Below are 20,127 nucleotides of genomic sequence, written 5' to 3' on the forward strand. Positions count from 1 at the left end.
AATTTAAGACAAAACACAAATACAGCACAATCGTACACGATTGTCCTTAACCTTGGCTAGTTTTTTCGCATATGTTCAACATAACATTATTATATAATTAAAAAATGTATCTTTGAAATAGGTATAGCAGGAATTCCTGAAATAAAAAAGGATAGTACAACAAGCAAAATCAACCATAACTCCTTCCTTTTTGAAAAAGTGAAATCACAAAAATACTGAATTCCGAGGAAAATTCAAAACGAATAGTCGCTTAACAAATGGCAAAATCAAAAGCTCAAACCCATCCAACAAATTGATAACAACTGTCATATTCCTGACTTGGAACAGACATTTTCTTAAGTTTTATATCTAGCTAAACCTCTTATTTGTATAACAGTCGCATAAAATTCCATCATATTGTCAACGATGTGTAAACAAAACAAACAGACGAAATTGGTTGAAATGTCAAAAATGGGGTTCAGCAGTCAACATTGTGTTATTATCTTAATCACTATAAAATAAACACATATGTAAAAAAAACCATTGACACAATAACAAATAACCGTTTGTGTAGCTTTACTCTTGTTTTACATACATAATTAAGATTTGATATGAATGCCAATGAGACCAATCCCATCCAAGTCAAAATTTATAAACAGAAAATAATTAGATCTAAAGGTTTCCAACATGACTAGAACTAGAAAGCCAACGGTCTAAACTAGATAAAAAAAAACAAGAAACGAGAAACATATATGAACCACCCCCCCAAAAAAACGACAACTACCGATCAACAGGATCCTAACTTAGACAGGTTCACAAAAATGCAGTTGGTCTAAATGTTTAAACAGGCGCTAACCTTCATTCTAATCTACGAAAATAGTGTAGAATTACAACATAAAAATACTCAATATGCATTTAGAACCTTAGAATTAAGTTTTGCGCCGACTGCGAAAGTATGGTGACCGGTTAAGGCCATTTCGCGTTTTCGCATTTCATATTATATAAGGCGAAACGCGAAGTCGAAAACGCGATATCGAAAAGAAAAATATTTCGCGTTTTTGCGTTGTCGACTTCGCGTTTTCGCGTTTTCGACTTCGCGATTTCACCTTTTCGACTGAGAGAAGATGAAACGCGAAAACGCAAAAACGCGAAATGGCATTAACCGGCCAGCATACGACAGAGATGCATTATTTCAGTTTGAGCTATAAATTTGGTCATTAAAAGTAAATTTTGAGTATCAAACAAATTAATGTTATAAACATTTAAGGAATCCAAACTCAGAAAAAAATACGATCAGAAAAGGACACAGTCGAAGGAAGGGAGAACTGTAACAGTCGTCGATTGAAGACGATACTTCCATGGCATGCTTTATCCGATAAAGTATATTTTGGAAAAGTTTGATAATATTTTTTTCTCTTTTTGTAAAGCCAATTATCATCGTACCTTTTCACCCCCTACCTTTTAAATCTGTTGTTCACTTGATTTCAGTGCAACATAATTATGTAACACATTTTCTGAATTGTAAACTATGTATGACATATCGGTGAAGGTTTGGTACTACATGTATCAAATTACTCAAGTACTTGAAAGGAATTGTTTTACCAAATTAACCCTTACAAGACAGCTGTTGTCTTGACATTTGTAGTATAAAACTGACGAAGACAGTCTTGCCATCATATTCAAGAGTTTTTGGGAAATCTTAAATAATTAAAACGACTTTCTAGAGACGAAGATGAAGTTTGCGATTGCATTTTGGTTTTTGTTCCTGATGGTAGAAGAGTCATTCTCATACGGCTACAAACATAGTGATCATGTTAATTCATGTGGTATGTTTTTTTTGTATGTTTGTAACCATTGCTATAATTATTTTGTACATAATATTCTCCTTCCATTGTCAATTTAATTGTAACGTGATGACACGACGACATGAATGCCATTTCTAGCATACGTATCACAAAAGAAAAAACAAATTAAAAGGGAATTTCACCCGTCACATCCGATGTATAAATAAGAAATGTATCCGGATATGGTGAAATTACTCCCAAATGAATGACTTATATAAGAAAGGATATGTAAATATCTCACCAACATCTAATCGTTAGAAATGTAAATGTAATATTTGACACTAGACGTTGACCAGACGCCAATTAAATAGTCAAGTTCACTTTTTTTTAACTATGAAATAAATTCATATAAATGTCTGCTAAGGGAATATATTAATTTTATTTCAATTTCTGCATACTGATTAGTCTGATTCCACATGAATTTGTGACGAAAAGTATAAATACAGCAGCAAATGATGCAACAATAAACATAAACATGTTCAAATGTGATGGAAATTGTATATTTGCGCGTGATCTTTTTTTTCGTTTTTCTACAAAAGGATTTAAATAATTTTAAATATTTCACAGAATCGTATTTAATGACCGACCAAGAAGTCTGTTCAATTATCGTAAGGGTCTGAAACCATAAATGTCAATACCTGATTCTAATACACTGGCAATTTATTTAAATTGAGGTTCCTATTCAGAAAGTCTTAAATGGGATTATCTTTATTACTTATATGACTTCCATTCCCAATTTTAGATCAAAACTATTGAGAACTCCTAGATATATTTTCATTAAATACCAGACAGTTTATTATGTATTATTGGCTTTTTTGTAGAACATAAAATTGCAATTATAAGAACGGACGCGCAACTGGAAAGACAATTTCTAAGATGTTTCTTACTTACTTGACATGCAATTTATCAAGTTGATACTCTCGTAATCAATATAATAATTTAGATTTGTCTTTTAGTGTGTGGACTGAAGAAAAACGAAGGATATTGCAGTAACAAAGAACATTGTTATTCAAAGGGAAGGTACTTCTACTACGATTCCAAGTCAGGAAAATGTAGACCTCTACGTTACAAAGGATATGGCGGTAATGCAAATAAATTTCACAGCAGGAAAGAATGCAGGCACGCATGTCGAAGTAAGTTATTGAAAATATGTATTAGCAGTCGAATTTGTAATTATTCAAATAATACATATGGAAATTTGATCTCGAATCTGAAATATTGACCAGTTTCCATTATCTAACACGTTCTGAGGTCAACCAAGTGTTTATTGACAGTCAAAATTTCCATGGCGACGTCTCATAAGATTTATTGCCCTGAAACGATTTTTTTCCCATTTTGTCTTTTATCGTGAAAACTATTATAGATAGAAAAAAACTTGATGAAGCAAATATAATCAGCAAAACAAGATTCACAAATGATTATTATGGTCAAAATCGTCAGTTGATCAAATAGAGTTATTGACGCTTTTTGCGTTTTACTCTATATCTCAAACATTACAATCGATAGGAGGAAACTTGAATTTGAAAAAAATTATTAGCAAGACAATATCTACATCTACAATAGGAAGGAAATTTTCGTCGACTATTTATTGGATTCATTGCCCTTTAATGACAATATTTACTATTTTTTAGCGTCTTGCCTTAAATGAACAAAATATAAAAGATACATAAAAATATTAAAAAGCAAAAATTGTCAGCAGGTCAAGATCCACTAATTAGTCAAATTTTATTCATATTGTACATTGTCGTTAGTAGATCGTCACTCTTTATAGGAGCGATTTCCTTTAAAAAGGATTTTTACCCTTTTCTGTGTTTTGATTGAAAACTAAAAAAACATATGAAGAAACTAAACAGACAAAAAGGTCAGCATTACATGAACATCAAAAAAGAAATTTTTGACATGCATTCTATCATTGTCTACAATGTTGGAGAGAGTACATTGTTGATTATGCTCATATACCTAGGTGAGCGACACATATTTTTAAGACCTCTATTTTTTTTAACTTTATTCTTTACTTGAATTTGTTTTCATAAAAAAATAACCAAAATAATCATGGCATAATTTAAGGATAAACACCTTTCATTAATTGTTCCATTGCTTTCTAGGTTACATTGAGCAATTTCAAGCAATCACATCTCTCTTATCTTTTGAAAGTTCAAATAAAGTGACAGTCTTTAATTGCATGTTAAAGTAAACCCTTATGGAGTTTTGTACGGAAAACATCGACATACCTTTAATTACATATAACAAAATAATGGTACTTGATGTCTAAAATCCAGGCATAATATACCGCTTTTTAATTTGCGTACATTTTAAAAAAAAATTATTTTTCAAATTCATAACAAAAAAGTGTTCTACAATAATCATCCGTCATTCAGCTTTCATTAAATAAAAATAAGAAAATCTACATATTTTGAAAGCTACACCCATGCGTTGGACCTATTTTGTTTGAAACTTGTACTTCTTTCTGGAATGTTCTTTCAGACCGGACGTACATTAGTCGTGGTACAAAATAAAGTTATGCACAAAATGGCCGATCGGCAGAAATGATTGTTTTTAATTTGTCAATCATCTTTACTTTGAGAACGTAAAATGTTTTTATTGTAATTTGCGCATCAATATTCTCCTTTTTTATTTTTAACGTTGATGTGGTTATTGAGATGACAATTTTTTTTATTAGAGCGTCACTGATGAGTCTTTTTTTGTTAAAACAAAATGTGAATCTGGCCTGAGTTTCTCTAAAAAGTTCTGAAAAAAAGTGATGTTGATTCGTTCATATAAAAATATAAATTGATATCTATCAAAATAAATATCCGAAAAATAGAAGTGCCATGTAAAGAATATATCTTGAAGTATCGCAAAAATTTTCAATGATTTGCTATATTATTGTCATACCAAAAATCGTAACTTGTACTTAGATTTTCTGTAACACTGGTAGTCAGTTCATCAGATTTTCATTGTGTGTGTTGTCATTGATTGATATTGGGCTTGTATGTATTATACACGACTATAGAATACATGTCTCAAAGTAAATCTGTATCACACATTTATTGCTCATCTAGTTAGTTTTTTATAGCTCTCCAAAGGTTATCATAAATTTCAGATCATAATTTTAGATCGAAAGTTAGTTATGTACTTTGGATAAAAATAAACTACACTGTGCTTTTGTTTTATAGTATAAATTTAAACCAAACGCAATTTAAACGACAACCCCGCGTCAAACAATAAAGAAGTTCAGTTGGCTAACATATTTCATTTCAAACTCTAAATCTATAGTCAATGTATTTATTGATTTGAAAGATCATATCTGCAACCACCAATAACAATAAAACATATGAGGTACATAACAATAAAACATATGAGGTACCTAAATATTTTTCTTAAATGATTTCAGAGGGATATGGTAATAAATGTGAGGTATGTCCAGCACCTATATACGTATACTATACCCAGTGTGGTTGCTATAGCAAGGGTGATTGTAATTGTCAACCTGGGTATTATTGCTGTCCAGTAACATGCGGCGGTAACGGTAAAGGTTCTTTTGAAGGATACTCATGCAGGAAGCCAATACAAGGTACGTCTAAGTTGAACATAAGGACAAAAAAGATATTAGATCTACATCAAACCCACCCTTTTCTCCTTTTTTTTAATCGATGATTGATTGATTGTTGGTTTTGAACGTGACAATCAGCAGTATATCGTGGTGGTCAGTTTTTATTAATGGAGGAATCTAACTGTCAGTAGAGAACAATTGACCATCGACATCAAAACATACAATCCTTCTGAATTCAGATTGATGTCAAACCCTCTATTAATGGAGGAAGCCGGAATACTCGGAAAGAACCACAGACCGTTATAGGAAAACTGTCAATCCCTGTCAATTGAGATTGAAGTCGAAACTGCCACATACAGGTTTCAAATAGTAACATAAATAGTTATATATATGAAGCATTTCGAAAAATAAGTCGCACATACTCTCTAACTTTGTTCTTAATATGACCTTTTAATTTATTGATTTGAGCATCACTGATGATTTTTTATTGACGGAAAGTGTCTGGCGTGCACAATTTTAATCTCTGTATCTATGATTAGTTTTTGTACTATATTTTTTTGACAGTTTAACTTTAATGCTATTAACATTATATTATCTGTATATGTGTTATTATTGTTTGAAGTTAGTCTCGCATAACTTGTTTTATCCGTTGAACAACCAAACTATCGTTATCATATTGCTTTTATTCGATGTTTAGTAAAATGTGCCAGTGGTCATGGACAAGGTACATGTGGAGGTGGCGGAAAACATAAAGGCAACGATGGTACTGTTGGAGATAAAGGATAATTGAGCCATAAACCACATGTTTTGATTACGATTGAAGACAGAAGAAGTTATTTGGAACACCATCATAAGTATGCAAAGATTTAAGTCGATTGGAGATGAATAAAAATTTCTTCTAAACAGTGTTCATATATTTTCACTGACTGCAGTACATACTTAAGTCTATAGTATTATTTATATTCAATATATATACCGTAGTCTATTTCATTGACCACATTAGGATTTGAACAGGTTCTTTTGATAACTTTTTGTGGACATAAAACATTGTTTATATAAAATGATAACAAACAAAATACAAGAGAATGTTAATTAAACTGTAATTGCTTCTTTTTTGGAGATTTTTTTGTATAGATATAGGAAGATGTGGTGTGAGTGCCAATGAGACAACTTTCCATCCAAATAACAATTTATAAAAGTAAACCATTATAGGTCAATGTACGGCCTTCAACACGGAGCCTTGGCCCACACCAAACTATAAAAGGCCCCAAAATTACTAGTGTAAAACCATTCAAACGGGGAAAACCAACGGTCTAATCTATATCAAAAACGAGAAACGAGAAACACGTATAAATTATATAAACAAACGACAACTACTGTACATCAGATTCCTGACTTAGGACAGGTGCAAACATTTTAAACGTTTTAATGGTACCAAACGTTCTCCCTTTTTCTGAAACAATAGTATAACATTACAACATAGAAAACACACCATAAAATATCAATTGGTATGTATGGATATCACAAAAATATGTTCTTTAGAAAGCAATGTCTTGTGGTCTCGGTATACTTTTTTTTTATTTTTTTCATTTATTTTTATTTATTTTTTTGTGTTTTGTTTAGTTGCTTCCATTTCTTCCCCAAATCATTGTTCATTATTCTTAGATTTGCAGAGCGTTTTCAAATTTTGAACGTTAATTGAAACCATTAAAAGTGTATTGAAAATATGTACTTGCAAGACAAAAATATCTTGAGATTTATTTCGAAATGAAGTGATAGAATATAAACTGATGTGTTATTTTTTTGTGCGTCAGTTGTTTGTTATTTTCCAACTTGAACCAAATAATAGCCAAATACAGTACGAATCTACTAAGGATTTATAGAGTTATATCATCTCTTCTAAAATTTTACATACGGCTTCTTGGTTTGGTTGATTGTTATCGAAATGATAAGACTTTTTTCCACTAGTAGAAAGACACAATTCAAAGACACCTATGAGAGTACATATGAATTCATCTCCGATTAGATCTTAGATGTTTCTCAATTTCAAGATTTCTGTGGTTGTTTTGTCTATTCAATGATTTGTTTTGGGTATGGTGTTGTCTTTGGGTTATTTATTAATGATATTTGATTGCTTCTTAGTATATTTTTGTTTTTGTAACATGATATAGGATTATGCAGTTTGTCAAAAATAAGTTGCAAAGGAATACATTAGTATGGTCACATTTATTTGTGAATCCTAATTTGAAATTAGGAGATTATTTTGCTCATAGTGAAAGAAAAAAAGATTTATCATCAGTCTTTCAGAATATACCTTCATTTCTCACTTTATAATAATAAATACATATTTTTTCTTTTGGTAATTACATAAAAAGATACCCTGAAAATATCTCGAAGATAAAACTTCACATTTTTATTTATCAAACGATATATAGCCAGTTTGATAAAGGTGTATTAGCTGTAATTAATGAAAATAGAAAACCGTATGATCTATCAGCATTTAGCTCGTATTTTAGCCTAGACGTCATCTAACATAAACATATATATAAGTAGACCGAGTTAATTTGTGTCATTACGCTCACCCACATCTGTATTTCATGCCATGAAAGAAATAAAACATAGTTTTACCAGGTCATGAATGATTTCTTTTGGTCCGAATATGGTGTTGCCATTCTTTCATTCTAATAACTTAACTTGCAAAGTGCATGCGAAATCCATCTTCTGACATCGTTAAAGTTAGGGTTATGTAAATACGGGTTTGTCTGATTTTGAATTATTGACTTGCAAGTCAATAATTTGGGATGAGTTGATCGAGTTTGACCAAATTGAATCTATCTGACGGCTTATAGCGAAACAGCGTTTCATTTTTCCGTGTTAATTTCTGTTTGAAACAAAAAAATTGTACCTTAAATTTTGGTCTAATATGATATGGTTTGATAAATTGATATACTAAGTAATATGAATCAAAATGAGAATTTAAGTCAAACCTGCACTCATGAATTTGACAGCTTATATATATAAAAAAAAGAAGATGTGGTATGATTGCTAATGAAACAAGTGTCCACAAGAGACCAAATTACACAAAAATTAACAACTATAGGTCGCCGTATGGCCTTCAACAAAGAGCAAAGCCCATAACGCATAGTCAGTTTGAAAAGGCCCCGAAATGACGAATATAAAAAAATTCAAACGAGAAAACTAGTGGCCTAATATATATACAAAAAATCAACGAAAACAAATATGTAACAAATCAAGAAACGACAACCACTGAATTACAGGCTGCTGACATAGAACAGGCACTTACATATAGATTAAACATGTTAGCGGGATCCAAATCCATCCCCTACCATGGGACAGTTGTGCAAAAGTACAACATAAAAACAAACTATAAATGACACGGGTGATTTTCTTCTAATATATTTAATGTTGGTAAAATAATAAACCCAAAACGGGAAAGATTGTGCTTGCTATTCATATAATGAAGACATAATCTTTTAATTAGTTTAATTGAAGTCTGGAGCCGGCATGTCAGTAACTGCTAGTAGTCCTATATTAATTTATGTATTTTTTTCATTTTGTCTAGTTTCTTTTGTTACCTATTTTGCAATCGGACTTCTCTTAAACTGAGTTTTACTGTGCATATTGTTGTGTGTTTGTTTTTTCTACATTGGCTAGAGGTATAGGGTGAGAGTTGAGATCTGAAAAACATGGTTAACTCTACTGCATTTTTTGCGCCTGTCCCAACTCAGGAGCCTCTGGCCTTTGTCAGTCTTGTATGCTTTTTAATTTTAGTTTTTTGTGTATAATTCGGAGTTTATTATGACGTCCATTATTACTGAACTAGTAAACATATTTGTTTAGGGGCAAGTTGTAGGATTCCATTGGTGGCCTTCGGCTATTGTCTGCTCTATGGTCGGGTTGTTGTCTTTTTGACACATTCCCCATTTCCATTCTCACTTAAATCAAAATCAGTTTAAAAAGGCTTAACTCATCAGATGGATACAGATAGAAATACATTTAACAAAAACACAGAGTGGACGTAGCCGGACGATGACCTTGTGCAATGCCAAGATACAAATATCGACAGATTGTAGATAATGCTGATTATAGATGTTAACGTTTTTGAGGAATCATATTCTACCTTAGGGTTCAATCAGATGTGATCAGATTCACAAATAATCTCATGTTATAGAGCAGTTCTTCGTGTAGACCTTTTTGTGTAATCACTTAGCATCACTTTGACTAAACTTGGTTTAAATAGGTCGATAAGTTTAAGATAAAGTTATCATAAATTCTTTTATAACGTTTTCTCGATTAACACGGATACAAAGTCATAGGTATATTTCATCGTGGGCATTAGGTCAGTGGATCTTAAAACGATGTATAATAGCATTGTGTGAACAATTCGAAAAGTAACATCGTGCCAGTACGTTAACACTGACAGCCGAAAAAAGTTAAAGTTCAATTGCTGTATCATCAACCCTATGCTAGTAATGGAAAGCAAACAGAGTAAATGAAGTTTTCTAACTCATTTCCTTTAGGTTTGTGCTTTCGTTCGTTTGTCCCGCTTCAGGTTGATGTTTTGATCAAAAGAAGTTTTATATGAAGTGAAAGTCTTATCAACTTGACACTGAGTACACATGTTCCCTATGACATAATTTTTCTTATTTTAATGCCAAAGTGGAGTTTTGACTTCTATTTCACGGGCCACCGAAAAAAGCAAATGATAGAGCGAGTGAGTCATCCGTGTACTACGGACACATTCTTGTTTATACAAAAATTAAGCTCAGATTTTACATATCAATTAAACATGTCATAACCTAAGCAGTAAATTTTGAGGCCGCTTATACAGTTCTTAATAAAAAATAAATAACAGTTCTTAACTTGTTAAAACGTAACGTGTTTTTTTTTTTAATCTGAAAAACAGGTCGAAAATTGAAACTTCATCAGAGAAACATTGTTCAATTATGTCGTCATCCTTTCAACCATAGATTTTCTTCACAAAATTATACTAATAAACATGAAAAGTGACACGTTGTATTATAGATTCGTGTAATAACTCTCATCAGTTAGAAAAAAATACAGTGTAATCCATTAAGGATGATTTTTAATATGTATTTTTGTAACCTTTTTTACATTTTAAAAGCCTTTATTCATGATGAATAAAAGAATTCAATATTTTTTCAACCATTGGAAACATTGTATATTTAAAACTAATGATAACAGAATCTTAATTTCGAATTTCACCAATTTCAGACTCAGTCATTTTGTATATAAAGTCATATGATACTTCCAGTTCAAATTAAACTGAATAAGTTTTACCATAAAATACGTGTACATGTACCTTCGGATGCATAAAATTTATAACATGTTACAGTCCTTTTCATAAATGTTTTGTTGACTTACTTGCTTCGTTTGTAGAAATGTTTGACCAAGCATTGTAACTAAGATTGACATCTGCAAACATATAAGTAGGCGGAGTTAAACCTGTGTATAGGTAAATTTTATTATTTGATAATGTCTAATCAAATTTAAATATAATGTATACATATTTAAATCCGCCTTTTTATGTTGTTTTTAGATGTCAATCTTAGCCAAACAAATCTTGTCTTGCTAGCATTATAAAAAGAGGTGAAAATGTATTTTCATTTTAATAATTTCAGAATCGGTCACCTCGAATTTAATAAAGGTTATAATACCACCACATCCGAAATGTCAGAACAGTCACCTCAGACCGACTCCATCATATAAGTTTACCAAACTACGCATATTTTATATTCACCATTAAAATAACCTTGATTTGTAAAATCAATTAAACATGCCAAAACCTAATATCGAAAGTAGTAGCTGACAATAAATTTGTAAACCGATTTCAGTAGGACAAGTTCTAATCCCGATGTCCGAATTACGTTATTTACTGCAATATTGTTTGTATTGCTTGAAAAAAATCGCTGTGTGGGTCCCTTATAGCTTTCTGTTCAGAATGAGCCTAGGCTCTGTGTTGACAACCATACTTTAACCTATATAAAAAAACAAACACCTAAACACATAGAAACGAGCAATTTGATAGGAACTGTCATATTCCTGACTTGGTATAATTATTCCGATTTTTTTGTATATGAACTTATGAATACTAGTATCATTTATCATTTATTATGACCATCCACGCTTTGAGTATGAGTCTTTCTATTCAAAACATTTATAAACAAGATTATATTGTTTTAATTAGAATATTGAAGTTTCATTTCTACATGTTTATTAATTACTGAAATAAAAATACCCTTTTAACTTTTTTTTTATTTGAGCGTCACTGATGAGTCTTTTATAGACGAAACGCGCGTCTGGTGCAAATACAAAATTTCAATCCTGGAAGTTATGATAAGTTTATTCATATACTTCAACACAACGATTTTTTGTTGTTTGATCACGACAGAAAATAATAGATCTGGCCATTGTTACTTTCTACTATTGTTGTCTCACGAGATAATCATCGTGTTCAGTATTTTGCTTTTTTAATTGACATTTGACATACATTTTTACAGTAAAAGTTTTATTTGGAAAAATCTATTTCACCATGCAATGCAAAAATTACCATACCCTGGTTTAACTGTTCTTCTAAGACTTCAAGCAAAAACAAGGAGATGAGGTATGTCTGTCAATATGACGACAACGCGAAGATTTAAAAAGTAAGATATCAAAAATACAGAATTTTAAGGAAAATTCAAAACGAAAAGTTCTCTATCAAATGGTAAAACCGAAACGTAAACACATAAAACGAATGGTTAGCAACTATCATTTTCCTGACTTTGTACAGGCATTTACGTCTTCAGAAAATGGTGGATTAAACCTGGACTTATAGCTAGAAAATCCTTTCACTTGTATGACAGTCGCATATAAAAAAAAACATTGACAACAATGTGTGCACAAAACAAACAGACGTAATAGGTAAAACTGTCAAAAACTTGGATTCAGTTGTCCTGCAACATTGTGTTATAATCTTGATCACTATAAAAACAAATAATTATTTTAACAAAGAAAAAAATAAAACGACACACAATCACTCTATAGACAAAGTGCTGAAAAATGAAAGTCAAGAATAAAAGAAAATGACCGTATCTCAATAACACAATGACGGCAAAAGTATATTTCTTAACATGGACTGAACAGTTATAGTAGAAATATACAAAGACAGATGGTATATTGCTGCTAAGTTGGGGGAAATTGATAATTGCATAATTCAAATCGAATTGTTTGTCATAGATTATGGTACTTAGATGACCGCTTCTGTCAAATTCGAGGTGTAAGTCTTACTGTGAGACAGAGGAAGGCATGAATGTTATTTCTTGAATTCCTAGTTTATGTAAAGAAAGACAGTTAATTATATGGCCTTAAAGAGGACAAAAGTCATAGATTTATAAAATATAGTAAGTAATAACTTCAGCCCAAAGGATACAAAATAGAATTTATTTTAAAAAGACACTATTCAATGACCATATAGTCGTGTTTTGTCCGTTTGTCAGTCCTATGTTGCCGAATCAAATGGTTAACAGATTGTAACTTGAGGTTTCCCTTTGCTTGATTTACAGATGGAAGTGGTCAATTAATATTAATTTCACTTGTACAACAACAAAAAAAAAGGTTTCCAGAGGGTAATTGATTGATATGCAATTTATATAGGATGAAGATGTAGAATTTGAAGTCAATAGGTCAAAGTTCAAGGTTACTTAGTACAGGTTCCTGTAAGTTAACTTAATATATAGTCAATGCTCCGTGTTTAAGGTCGTACTTTGACCTATAATGGTTTAATTTTACAAATTGTGTCTTAGGTCCGTGAACTCAATTATTTCGTACTGCATTTCTTTTAGACAATAAATGCAAATTAAAAAAAATCCCACATGCGCTTCCTCAATAGAATGTTTACAGTGTGTTGTACTACTTTTGGGACAAATAATATCAAAATTACAGAAAATTTCATCTGCTTTAACTCAAAATACGGACACTTTTATGATAAGGGGGTCTTGAAATCTTTTGTCAGCTTCCGAAGTGCTAATTTTTAACCTTTTTCAACTGGACCAGATCACTACTTTACTTTGAAACTCATGGCCCAAATTTGTTGACAGTGTCATTTCATTCCTTGAATTGCTAATTAAGGCATAAAGCATGGACACATACATTTGGAAGGGGTATTAACAAAATTGGCAAGTAACAAACTGTCCACACTAGGGACTACATTCGTGTAAAACGAAAATCAAGGGACGACAATTATGGTCTCGGACCACTTGGATGGAGAGTTGTCAAAGCACCTGTTTTGTTTACCATTCAAATCATTAACACACTTAGAAATTCTCGATCTGATCAATACATTTAGAAATTATTCCGTCAATCAACACATTGAGAAATTAAATAACTAGCTTACTCATATAAGTTATTAAGATGTCTAGTTTGTGGTCTGTGAAAAGTTTATTTTTTGTCAAAACTTGAAAGATATATCGAAATGAATCATAGATGCAAATGTTGTGCAGTTATAGTGAAGAAGTTCTTTTAAAAAGAGGCAACAAATACCAGAGGGACTTTAATAATGGTCTATTATAAAATAGGTGCACCAATTTTTCTTATTTTTTCCATTTTGTAAATACAGCCGACACTTGCTTAAAAGAGGGACGAAAGATACCAAAGGGACAGTCAAACTCATAAATCTAAAACAAACTGACAACGCCATGGCTAAAAATGAAAAAGACAAACAGAAAAACAATAGTACACATGACACAGCATAGAAAACTAAAGAATAAACAACACGAACCCCACCAAAAACTAGGGGTGATCTCAGGTGCTCCGGAAGGGTAAGCAGATCCTGCTCCACATGTGGCACCCGTCGTGTTGCTTATGTTATTACAAATCCGGTAAATAGTCTAATTCGTTAGGTCACATTCATGAAAGGGAAGGGGATTGTAGTTACGACGTAAGGAACATATCCGATATCATTTGTGAAACGGTTGTTCCATAACGGTCAACCAACTCGTGATGGCGTCCGTAAAATTTACGAAGGGATGATTTCAACTTCACCATTTGGAACTCTTGGTTTAATAGCTTCCTTGTAAGCAGTAACCCTCTATCAAGAAAATCATGATAGGAAATGAAGCACGGGAATATCGTATCAATTGGGAGATATATACCCCGTATGCAGGTGCTGCTGGAATGTTGCTACTTAGAAATGGAAAGTTCACAATTGGAAAGCTGAAATCATCTCTTTTGTCGTAAAGTTTTGTTTTCAACCGACCCTCATTGTCAATGGAGGTGTCCAAATAATGACATAATCAGATTGTTTTGCCAATATAATCACATAATCATTCTTTATTTTTAAAAGAAGATAATTAAATAAAGAAGAATACTGTTTTCGATTATCAAATAATAATAAAGTTTTTGGTCTGGTAATAAAATAAAAACTATAAAAACAGTCAAGTAATTAACTAATCAGCTAACCCATGAGGAGGCTCTTCCTCATAGCATCACCCTTGTTACATTATGTGAACTCTGAGTATATATTTTGCGTTTTAATGACGTCAGTTACGTTTCTACTGTAAAAGATAATGAAATGAGTGTACATCTAAAATAAAGGGCGTACCTTACAATTTAAATGACACGTTACTTTTTGACAAAAAAACTGTATACAAAATATTATTTACCCTGATCAATTCAAATATGTAATAAATAATATACCTTCATGTGCTAACTTAAGAGAAAAAAATTGTAGAAATTTTAGATACATTGTTTTTTTTTACATTTCTATTCTTTGGGCAGATCTTTTTTTTTGTCATTTCAAATTTTTTTTATATCTGTTTTACATAGTGTGCTCCAAATGTGTGTTTCAATTCTTTCAACAATAATTCACATTAATTTTAAAATTCTAGAATTTTAAAAGACCTGAATTTTTTTTTGGTTGTAAATATAAATAATATTAAAAGCAATGTATCGGTGATATTTTCATAAAGAATTCTTGCACATAATTTTCTTGTAACCTATTTATGTCAACTTTAAAAAAAACAAGGCTATATGTACATATTTACAAGCTATTTATTAGAATAAGTGCAAAACCTACATTTTTCCAGAATGTCACATTTTGACGTCGATGAAAATTACTAGTATATTTTATGTAAGCGACACTATGACCTCAAAATCAATGTTTTCGTTCGCTAATGCATTATATGAATGTTAGTACGATTTAATATTTTAATACTGACTCACCAGCACGTTACAAATAAAGGCATCAGTCGTATACCGGTGTTCAAAAGTCATAAATCGATTCAGAGCAAACAAATCCGGGATACAAACTAAAACCGAGGGAAATACATCAACTGTTAGAGGACAATAAAGGAAAAACAGGGACACCGAAGTACAAAAAAAAACAAACGCCAAAACAAATAAAAACGAAGTTTGATAGCAACTGTCATTTCCTGACTAGGTACAATTTTTCCGATTTGTTTTTATATGAACTTATGAATACTAGTATACTTTATCATTTATTATGACCGTCCACGCTTTGAGTATGAGTGTTTCTATTCAAAACATTTATAAACAAGATTATATTGTTTTAATTAGAATATTGAAGTTTCATTTCTGCATGTCTGTTCATTACTAAAATAAAAATACCCTTTTCATTTGAGCGTCACTGACGAGTCTTTTGTAGACGAAACGCGCGTCTGGCGCAAATACAAAATTTCCATCCTGGTATTTATGATGAGTTTATTCATATACTTCAATACAACATTGTTTTTTGTTTGATCACCACAGAAAATAATAGATCTGGCACTTGGTCAATTCTACTTTTGTTGTCTCACGAGGGGATCATCGTGTTCAGTATTTGGCGTTTTTAATTGACATTTTTATCAGATAAAAGATAAAAATTTGGAAAAGATCTATTTCACCATGCAAAAATGACCATACCCTAGTTTAACTGTTCATCTTTTTAGAAAAAAAACCAAGCAGGTGAGATATCTCTGTCAATAGGACGAAGATTTAAAAAGTATGATAGCAAAAATGCCGAATTCAAAGGAAAATTCAAAACAAAATTCCTATATCAAATGGTAAAACCGAAAGTTCAAACACATCAAACGAATGGATAACAACTGTCATTTTTCTGGATTGGTAAGGGCATAACAAATGAAAGACAAGAATAAAAAACAATGACCGTAGCTCAATAACACAATAAAATTCAAAGCAACGGCAAAGTATTTTCCAAACATTGACTAAACAGTAAAGGTAGAAATATACAAAGATAGATGGTATATTGCTGCTTAGTTGGGGGTAATTGATAATTTCATAATTCAAATCGAATCGTTTGTCATAGAGTTTGGTACTTATATGACCGCTTCTGTCAAATTCGAGGTAAAGGTCTTACATTGAGACGAAGAAGGCATGAATGTAATTTTTTAAATTCCTGGTTTATATAAATTAAGACAGTTCATTATATGGCATTAAAAAGTAAAATCACAAAAATACTGAACTTAGAGGAAGATCAATTGGGAAAGTCCATAATCATATGGCAAAATCAAATAACAAAACGCATCAAAAACGACAAAAGTCATAGACGTCATAGATTTGTACAATATAGTAAGTAATAACTTCAGCCAAATGATTACAAAATTTGTGTTAATAATTTAAAAGAGACACTATTCAATGACCATATAGTCGTCTCTTTGTCCGTCTTTCGGTCCTATGTTGCCGAATCAAATGGTTTACTGACTGTAACTTGAGTTTCCCTTTACTTGATTTACAGATGGAAGGTGTCAAATATTAATGTCACTTTTACAACAACAAAAAAGGTTTTCAGATGGTAATTGATTGATATGCAATTTATATAGGATGAAGATGTAGGATTTGAAGTCAAAAGGTCAAAGTTCAAGGTTATTTAAAATAGGTTCCCGGATGTTAACTTAATATAGAGTCAAGGCTCCGTGTTTAAGGTCGTACTGTGACCTATAATGATTTACTTTTACAAATAGTGACTAGGATGGAGAGTTGTCAAAGCAGCTGTTTTGTTTGCCATTCAAATCATTAACACACTTAGAAATCCTCGATCTGATCAATACATTTAGTAATTATTCCGTCAATCGACACATTACGAAATTAAATAACTAGCTTTATCACCATCTTCATATAAGTTAGTAAGATGTATAGTTTGTGGTCGGTGACAAGTTTATTTCTTATCAACACTTTAAAGATATATCGAAATGATTCATACATGCAAATCGTGTACAATTATAATGAAGAAGTTCTTTTTTAAAAAGAGGCAAAAAATACCAGAGGGACATTAAAAAATGGTCTTTTATGAAATAGGAGCACCAAATTTTCTTATTTTTACATTTTGTAGATACAGGCGACACTAGCTTACCTATGATTAAAAAGAGACAAGTTAAGGTACCAGATGTAAAACTGAAGAACTCAAACAAACTTCAAAAGTAGCGAGGCCGGGTGCGTCGAGAAAGTGAGAGTATAAGGCTATGTATTCATCACCCGCAATACAAACTCTGAATAATATCAAAATGAGAAATCAAACACTATCGAAGGTAGGGAGAACTGTAACAGTAGACCTTTAAACCATATAATTTGTTACAATATCATGCTTGTAAATAACATTCCGAAAAAGTATATCAGTCCTGAATGGAAAAGTTTAAAATTTGTCTCTTTTTGTAAAACCAATTATCACTGTACTTTTTTCACCTCTACATTTCAATTCTACTGTTCGTCTGTTTTCAGTGCAAATAATGTTGTAACCCACTTTCTGAATTGTAAAATATGTATGTCATTTCGGTGAACTCTTTCAGGGTTGCTTTAGTACTACATGTACCAAATTACTCAAGTTCTTGACATGTATTGTTTTTACCAAATTAACCCATTTCAAGGCAGCTGTTGCCTTGACATTTCTAGTATAATATTGACCAAGTAAGGCTTTTCATCATATTTAAGAGTTTTGGAAAATCTTGAAGTATTAAAACGACTTTCTAGAGACGAAAATGAAGTTTGGGACTGCATTTAGTTTTTTGATCCTGATGGTATATGTAGAAGAGTCATTATCATCCGACTACAAACATAGTGACCATGTTAATTCATGTGGTATGTTATTTTTGTATGTTTGTAACCATTTCTACAATTATGCTGTACAGAATATTTCCCTGACATTTTCAATATAATTAATTGTAACTTGATGTGTCTGTTCGACAAGAATATGAATGAGACAAGACAAAATTTAAGATATTTTATGACAAAAAGACAGCTCAAAATCTGGAGGCATGACAAGAAATCACCAATTTCATCCATTTTTTTTAAACGTAAAAACAATAAGTATGCCAAAGGCAGTTAACTGGTAAAAATCGGAATTTTCATCCAGTTCTGCGACTGATAAATGTGGGCATTCTTATATGCCTTGGACGATATATTATTTTGTGTTATGGGGATGTCTCATCATGGGGGTTCATACAAACCTCATCTACTGGTGGTTTAATAAGTATATTGGTCAAGCATTTGTTTATTTAGATGATTATATTTCATTCTGTTCAATGAAATAAATATACTTGGCCATCATTATTTAGTTATAAAAATAATTGAAAGAAAAAGGAGAAAATTGAAATAAATTTTTTCGCATTCTTATATAGATTTTTAAAAATTAGTGAAATATGAGAAAATAAGCCTGTATCTTGATATTCGTATACTTTTCGATAATTGTGGTTCATTTGGAAGTCTAAAAATAAATCTTCTTGTTTTCACACGAGCACACAGGATTTTCGCTTTAGTTTCCGGCAAATTTTGATGTTTGTTGAAAGGTAATTTATTATTAAGCCGATGTAACAGTTGACCCTTCAGATTCAGTTGATGTGATCTAACCTATGAAATTATTATTTTTATGCCCCAAACGTTCGATACAAATACGTTTGAGTGATGTTGTTGGTTCGATTCCTAGCTTGATGATAACCTGCTAACCGCATCAGTGAACAGATGTATCAAAACTATACTTAAAAAAACCTTGGTTGGTTTTAATTTTAAATAAGAAATGTATCAGGAAAGGATGTAATGACATCTAAATTACTTTTATCTTGTCAAAAGTAAAACATTTCTCATGATGCCCGATATATGATAAACAATTAAGATCGAAATTGCGATTTAGGAAACCTTCAATATCATAATCTGTATTGATTATATGATTTCGGTTCCCCATTTTAGATCGCAACTATTGGCGACGTATAGATATGTTCCGCTGCCAATATGCTGTAAAGGGTTTGTTATATAGTCTATTATGTATCATTGGTGAATTTTCGGTAGACTTTTAAATTGGAACTGTAAGGACGTCAGAACAGAAAACCATTTTGTGTATTTTCTTGTTTCCCTTTTAATTGTCTATGAGACTTTGCAGGTTGGTTATTCCTTAATTAAGATATTTATTAAATTTGCTTTTTAGAATGTGGACTAGAAAAAGATGAAGGATATTGCTGTAATAAACATTGTTATCCAAAAGGAAACTACTTCTACTACGACACTAAGTCAGGAAAATGTCGATCATTAGCTTACCAAGGTTGTGGTGGTAATGCAAATAAATTTCACAGCAAGAAAGAATGCCGACAAGCCTGTCGAAGTAGGTTTATAAACATAGAAATAAAAATTCGTGGTTTTTCAAATACATATGGCAATTTAATCATCGAATGTGATATTTTCATCAGTTTGCATCATTGAATACATTTTTTTTCGAATGCTCCGTTTGAA

At 31.5% G+C, this 20,127-nt stretch overlaps 1 protein-coding gene across 1 annotated transcript; it reads left to right on the plus strand.

The window, feature by feature from the left end:
• The first annotated feature begins 1,644 nt into the window (after positions 1-1,644).
• Positions 1,645-6,251, plus strand: LOC139522477 (kunitz-type serine protease inhibitor bitisilin-3-like). The gene is made up of 4 exons (XM_071315978.1): positions 1,645-1,805; positions 2,780-2,956; positions 5,218-5,397; positions 6,074-6,251. Exons 1-4 carry the CDS (start codon positions 1,712-1,714, stop codon positions 6,160-6,162), a joined length of 540 nt encoding a protein of 179 aa, XP_071172079.1. The 5' UTR covers positions 1,645-1,711; the 3' UTR covers positions 6,163-6,251.
• The last annotated feature ends 13,876 nt before the right edge of the window (positions 6,252-20,127 follow it).

Source organism: Mytilus edulis, chromosome 5 (assembly GCF_963676685.1).
Source record: "Mytilus edulis chromosome 5, xbMytEdul2.2, whole genome shotgun sequence".
NCBI lineage: Eukaryota > Metazoa > Mollusca > Bivalvia > Mytilida > Mytilidae > Mytilus > Mytilus edulis.

Bases quoted from the DNA above. Each gene is read 5' to 3' on its own strand.
- LOC139522477 (XM_071315978.1), top strand. From the start codon at position 1,712: ATGAAGTTTGCGATTGCATTTTGGTTTTTGTTCCTGATGGTAGAAGAG. The intron at 1,806-2,779 runs GTATGTTTTTTT...TTTGTCTTTTAG, and splicing joins TGATCATGTTAATTCATGTG to TGTGTGGACTGAAGAAAAAC. The intron at 2,957-5,217 runs GTAAGTTATTGA...AAATGATTTCAG, and splicing joins ATGCAGGCACGCATGTCGAA to AGGGATATGGTAATAAATGT.